At 34.3% G+C, this 7,055-nt stretch overlaps 1 protein-coding gene across 1 annotated transcript; it reads right to left on the bottom strand.

Annotated features, from left to right (window-relative positions):
• Positions 1-5,883: 5,883 nt before the first annotated feature.
• On the bottom strand, positions 5,884-6,798 carry LOC111994748 (zinc finger protein 10). Its single transcript, XM_024026630.2, has one exon. The coding sequence runs from the start codon at positions 6,673-6,675 to the stop codon at positions 6,013-6,015; it is 663 nt and encodes a 220-aa protein (XP_023882398.1). The 5' UTR covers positions 6,676-6,798; the 3' UTR covers positions 5,884-6,012.
• Positions 6,799-7,055: the final 257 nt, after the last annotated feature.

Below are 7,055 nucleotides of genomic sequence, written 5' to 3'. Positions count from 1 at the left end.
TGGGCTTTCCTCGGGCTTTAGTATGGTTCGGTCCAGAGTTTAATATTTATATTTTTGTTAGATTTTATTGATATGACATGGGTTAGGCATGACGTGGATTGTCTACTAAAAGTGAGACATGTGGCGTAAGAGGGGAAAAGAAAAAAAATGAACAGAATATTTCTTGTAGATGACTTATATAAACTATTAAAATTAATGATTGAACTACATGAAAGAATAGTGTGGTTCTCCATGAATTCCACGTTTTTGAAAACATGTACTGTAATCAATAATTTCCCTAACCTGCAAATATACTATTCAGATAATTTTGACTGTGCAATTGCAATTTGCATACAATCATCCAACCTAGTTTAAAACATACATGTATAGAGGGTTTTACTAACCTATACTTTTAGGCATATATTAATAAACTATTTAAATTTTTTTTTTTTTTTTATAAAAAATGAAAAAATGACTAATTTTTTGACAGTTTTTTTTAAATTTTTATAAAAAGTTTTCTAAAATTAATGATTAATGTTAACCACACCCATGTATAAGAGCGAAGATTTGTTGCAAATTAAGTTACAAAAATTCTTGCAAAATGCACACATGTCAAGTGGTCATTTGGCAAAAAATTCAATCTTAACAGGAAAATTTTCATTTAAATATAAACTTGAACAAGTGCCTATTTAAGACATTGACATGTGTGCATTTTTATAGGAACTGCTGTAATTTAGTTTGCAGCAAATCCATTTCCTATGTATAAAACCAGTTTTTTTTTTTTTTTTGAAAAATTAATGAAATGCAGATGGAATTTTCTACTGTTATACCAAAAAAAGAAAAAAAAATGGAGCAAAGGCATATATGTGTATGCAGTGTGTTGAGAAGAATTGTCACTGTTAGTAACAGTCAATTGTTAAAAAAAAAAAAAAAGAAAAAAAAAAAAAGGCTGGTTTCCGTGCAGATGAGGATAAGACAGAGGCAATGATTATGGATTGGTGATTGGGAATCCGAGCCCATGCACTGACCACGACTAAACCTCAAACCCACTTCCCACACGAATTGCTTTTAACAAAGCCACCCACCTTTTTCTTTTCTGTCAAGCTTTTTAACTGTCCGAATCTTGGTCGATATTAATCACAGCCTTTCAGGTAAAACGAAGGGAAACGTTAACCGTGCGGTGTCTGTTAAACTTCTCTCTCTCTCTCTCTCTCTCTCTCTCTTAAGAAAAATAATTGTAAAAAAAAAAACCCAAAAGAGATTAAAAAAATTTACAAAATTGTTAAAAGTTGCTCAAAAAGCGAAAAAGTTGCCAGTAACTGTGTTATTACCCAAAAAAAGATAGGACTTATTAAAAAAGAACATTAGAATTTGTTTGGATATCATTTATTTTGTTGAAATTGAAAACTTATTATTGAAAATACGGTAGATAAAATTTAAAGTTAGTTGAAATAGTATAGTGGAGTCCATGAAAATACGGTAGATAAAGGTAAAAGTTAGTTAAAATAATATAGTGGGGTCCATGAATAGTAATAAAAATAAATTGAATAGTGAAATAATTTTCATTTATAATCTGTATCCAAATGGAGGCTTAGGGCCCGTTTGGATGCAGCTGAAAACTGAAAACTAAAAACTGAAAACACTGTAGCAAAATAATTTTTAAATGTGTGAATAATATCGTGGGACCCATTTTTAATGAAAAAGTTGCTGAAAAGTGAAAATTGTGGGTCCGTGAACAGTACATATATATACTGTTCATTGACAAAAGTCAACAAGTGCGGCTACTGTTCATTGAACAGTAACCGCACAGTACCCGTGAACAGTGATTCACTCTTATTATACGGCTGAAAGCAAAAAAAAAAAAAAGAAAAAAAAAAGGAAAAAACGCAAACGTGCAACGCCAACGCTGGTCCCAAACGGTCTCTTAGTGTGAGTTTGGATAGCACTGAGAATGAAATCTTTAGCTACGTTTAGCGTTTTGTGTGGGTCTCGTGCACTGTTCACAAGACCCACAAATATGAATTTCAGCAAACTTTTTTTTAAAACTGGATCCTATGGCACTATTTACATATTTAAAAATTATTTTGCTATAGTATTTTTAATTTTCAATTATCAATAATAAGCGGTATTCAAATAGACCCTTAAGTGGGGTTTGAATACACGTTGCGTTTACTGCATTTTGGTCTTCCTGCGTTTCCCCCTTTTTTTTTTCTCTGCTACAGCACGCGTTTCAAGGGGACAAATGGCTACTATCCATGCTACTGTTCATGAACAGTAGCCGTATATTTCTGATTTTCAGCCACTTTTCATCAGTTTTTGAGTCTAGTGCACTGTTTTCGAAACCCACAAAATTTCATTTTCAGTAACTTTTTCATTAAAAGTAGATCTTATGATATTATTCACACATTTAAAAATTATTTTATTATAGTGTTTTCAGTTTTCAATTTTAACAAAATAAATTCTATCCAAACGGGACTTTAGTGTGAGTTTCCTTCAAGGTGCCTAACTTTTTTATTTTTTATCTGCAAAGAACCATTTCTTGCAAAAACACACACACCCACTGTACAAAGAGGGCGGGGCCATAAATGAACAGTAGACACTGAATTCATGGTTATTACACATATATATCTAAGCATCTTTATCAAGAGAGAGAGAGTCGGGGGGACCAAACAGTACTACACTGCCAAGAAAATTGAAATCATGAAATTCGTGCTCTCTTAGCTGGATCTCTGTGTCAACTGTGAAGGTAAGGATTTTTTTTGGGGGGTCCACGACAAGATAAAGTTAGTATTAAGAGGATCATCAATGACTCAATGTGTGGTACTTTTTTTTTTTTTTTTTTTTTGATTGCCTATGTGTGGTACTTGAATATAGAAAAGTTCACACAAAGATACAGTATCTTTGGAAGAAAGAGTACTTGACAGTAAAAGTTTCGAACCACTATCTTTCTTTCTTGGAAACGCAACTCATTGAACGTGACGTGATACAGACGTATTCAGTGAGTCTACCGTACCTAAGCCATATTTCTTACTTAGGGTCCGTTTGTTTCAACTTCAAATCACTTCCGAAAATCAATTTCCGAAAAATTGATGTGTTTGGGTGCTTGGGAAAATTTGGTCAATGAAAATTGGTTTCTGCTTTGACCGAAAATTAGAGCTCCCAAGGGTGAAATGATTTTCACCTTCTATTTTCACTTCAAATGGGCATTTTTCGGAAAACAAACCACCAGAGCACGAAGAGAGAGAGAGAGAGAGAGAGAGAGAGCGAGACAGAGAACGAATAGAGAGAGAGAGAACGAACCAACCCAAGCTCTGATCCACCACCGCAGCCTATCGCCGGCGTCCACGATCTTCGACTTCGCCGGCGCCACGAACGGACGAACCCAGAACCCACGATCTTCGACTTCGCCGGCGGCGCGAACCCACGATCTTCGACTTCGCCTTCGCGCCACGAACTGATCTTCGACTTCGCCGGCGAACCCAGAGCCCAGATCACCACCGAAGACCGACCCACCGAAGATCGCACCCCACCGACGAACCCACGAGGCTTCGACCTTCGACCTTCGAACCATTGCCTTCGACGACCCAGACCCAGACCTTCGAACCATTGCCTTCGAACCATCGCCTTCGAACCATCGCTCTCTCTTCCTGGTCGACGACTCAGTTTTTTTTTTTTTTTAAGTTTGATTGTTGGCTTTCTCTTCCTCATCGACGACTCAGTTTTTTTTTTTTTTTAGTTTGATTGTTGTTGTTGTTGTTGTTGTTTGTTGTTGTTGTTGTTGCCGGAGTTGTTGTTGTTGTCGCCGGAATCTGCCGGAATTTGTTGTTGAACGGTAGGAAAATAGCATTTTCCTATTAGAACCAAACACATAAAAATATTTTCCACAACAATTTTCATAACACACCCAAACACTTAAAAATATTTTCCTTTTCCGGAAAATAACATTTCCGGAAAATACATATTTTCCGGAAAATGTTTTACACGAAACAAACACAGCCTTAATTAGTCTAATTTGCGAAATCAAATAGAACCGAGTAGTAGTGGCACAATGACTATTCTCGTTCTGTACAAATCCGAGTAGTAGTGGCACAATGGCTATTCTCGTTCTGTACAAATTTTTGTACTTTTGTCCTTTAATCTCGTTGATTTGAGCATTGACTTGTAGTTTACTTATTATTAATAGCATTTTCGTGGTTTGTCAAGGAGGGAGTATAAGGTTTGTTGAGAATATTAGACGAGCTACGTAGAGAATATTAAAAGTTAGTGGTACTCTTTATTTATTTGTTCATTTTTTATAAGGTGTGAAGAGGAAATTTTTATTTTTCATATGAGATAACAAAATTGCCTAGATTACAATATAGTCTAACCTTTGGTCTTGAAACAAAAATTGTCTCCACAATAGTAGTAATCAATCCCTTAAAAATTGGTAAATATAAATAATTGATTGGTTGATTTTATGTCATACAAATTAAAAAAAGGGTAGATGATGCCTTCACTTTTACATGCCGTAAAGTTTTAGATTATGATATTGATGATAGTAATATAAAATAAGAATTGATAATTGTAACTATGGTAGATTTTTTTTTTTGTTGGTAATAACAATAATAATAATGAAAAAAAATAAAAAGAAGAAGAAGAAGGATGAAAGAAAGGAAACTAGATCTAAGAGATCGGCACATCTTAGAACATTCGCATTAATTTGTGTAAATTTTTTTTGTCTATTTTTGCATAGGATCTTATTTTATCTATTTTACATACACACTTTCAAAACACCCTACACCATATTATCTATTTTACACAATATTTTATTAAAATATTAAATTTTCTTGTTTTTTAAATTGTTTTTCTTTCTTTACATATTACAACTATTATTCATTGTCTTCATTCATCTTCAGGAATACGTAAAGAAAGAACTAAAAAATAAATGCAAAATAAATAGTGTCAATATAAATTTATGAAGTTTCTATAACAAACTTGTAAATTTACATAATTATACACTCACTTGTATAAGTTATTTTTAAGTAAAAATACGTAAATTTTACACAATTTTTTATTTTTATTTTTTATGATAGTTTAACAAATAAAAATACTGCACGTGTATTATTTTATAACAGTTTTGTTTATTGTGTGAGTACCTGTAACTATGTAGCTTCTTGTCTAGCTAAGAAAGTATAGGAGATAGAAAACATGTTTGATTGATAAAAGAAGTTCCCTTTGTTCCCCTAGTTTCTACTTGTTCTTACATATGATGATGATGTCATTTGTTTTTTACTAGAATGATGATGATGTAATTAAAGTATGAAATCTCTCCACACAGGGTATTCTATAAAAATGGGTAATTATTTGGTAAATTAAGATAAGGTTTTACTAACATATGCTCTTAGAGTATATATTAGCAAAATTTTTTAGAAAATTTTTTATCGACAGTTAAAAAAGCTGTCAAACCTTTTAATAGTTTTTTTTCAATTTTTGATAAATTTTTTTTAAAATAAATTGTTAAGGCATATATTAACGAGACTCATCAAAATAATGCTTCGTATAATGGAAAATGGCATATCTGTAATTTGTAAGGAAAAGAGTTGCGAAACCCTTAGCTTATGCGATAAAAATAGACTCCTACGGAAAGAGTCGAGACATGCCCAGACAGACTTTACTCAGAAATCTGGAACAGAAAATGACACTGCACTGCACTCATTATTACCAGTACATCACTCAAAACCCTAATCTTCTTTCAGTACTCTTTTTTTTTTTTTTAATAAATAAATCCTTCTTTTTCTTTTTCCATTTTTTTTGTTTTGATTTTACAGGGTGCTTTCTTTTTTTGGCTTTTGGTTTTTTAATAATCCATTTGCACATTCAATTTCACTCACACACAAACAGTACTGCAAGGCACGCAAAATGAAATATAAGAACCATAAAATAATATGATAAAAAAAGGACTGTATCTTACACATCTGATCAGTGCTACTCTCTTCCTCAAACTGCAAAGCATAAACCTAGTACACACCCTCACCCACTGTGTTGTCTTGCTTATTATGGTGGCATCGGTCTTTGCCCCAAGCGAAGTTCTAGATCAAGATCTTCAGTATTGTTATAATTATCTGTGGTTGGCGAGTAATAAGAAGAAGAAGAATTGGTACCTGGTTGTGTCCCCAATGGAAAATTAGTGGGTGGTGATGCATCGGGTGAAATAGATAGGAGAGTGGAAGGTGACTGATCAAGACATGTTGTACTATTTATTGGCGTTGAAGTAGTGAAAGCAGCAGCGTTATAGTTTGGCAATTGGTAGAGCAAGCATAACCCTCCACCATTTGCAAGGAATTCTTGAGTTGGGATTATAAATGGGGTATTGGAATTAGGCGATGAGGTTGGAATATTGCCAGAATTAGGCTGCGCTTGGTGGAGGCGTGCACGGTCACGGCGGTGTACGTTCATGTGGCCGCCTAGGGCTTGAGCCGACCTGAATTCCCGTCTGCAAAAGGTGCAAGTGTAAGACCTAGGAGGCCAAGTAGTGCCCAAAATATTCCCAGTGTCTTCAGCAAAGGCTTTCACCTCCCATGACTCGTCGTCTTCTTGCTGCTGGGCTTGCTTTTGGTTCCACATCCACGCACTAGTGTTTAATTGATGTTGATTTTGTTGGGATTGAGACAATTTTTGGAGCTGGGTCAAGGAGAGAAGGCCAAGTTCAGCGGCCATAGGACCAATACCAACATTTAAGACAGTTGGTGATGGAGTTTGATGTGGAAGGAAATGGAGGAAAAAAAAAGGTTAAATTGGGGATGAGCTAAAGAGTGAGAGTAGAGACAAAAAATGAAGCCCTAACACCGGATATATCACCAAATTTGAAGTAAGTAATTGGATTTTAGTGAGGTTGGTACTAAAATAACTCAGACAACCCAACTAGATATTTACTGCCTACAAGGACAATTTGTTACTTTGGCTTCACCGCCTAACTATTTACTGGTTCATATTTTAATCCAATCGTTGAGAAACATTAAATAAAATAGAGGTTATATGTATAATTGGGATAGCTACATTACATATATGATAAAGAAATCAAAACACAAATGTCAGAA

Source organism: Quercus suber, unplaced genomic scaffold, assembly GCF_002906115.3.
Source record: "Quercus suber isolate HL8 unplaced genomic scaffold, Cork oak 2.0 scaffold_238, whole genome shotgun sequence".
NCBI classification, from domain to species: Eukaryota; Viridiplantae; Streptophyta; class Magnoliopsida; order Fagales; family Fagaceae; genus Quercus; species Quercus suber.
Note: the sequence above shows the minus strand (reverse complement) of the source record. Positions and strands in the feature narration are given on the sequence as shown.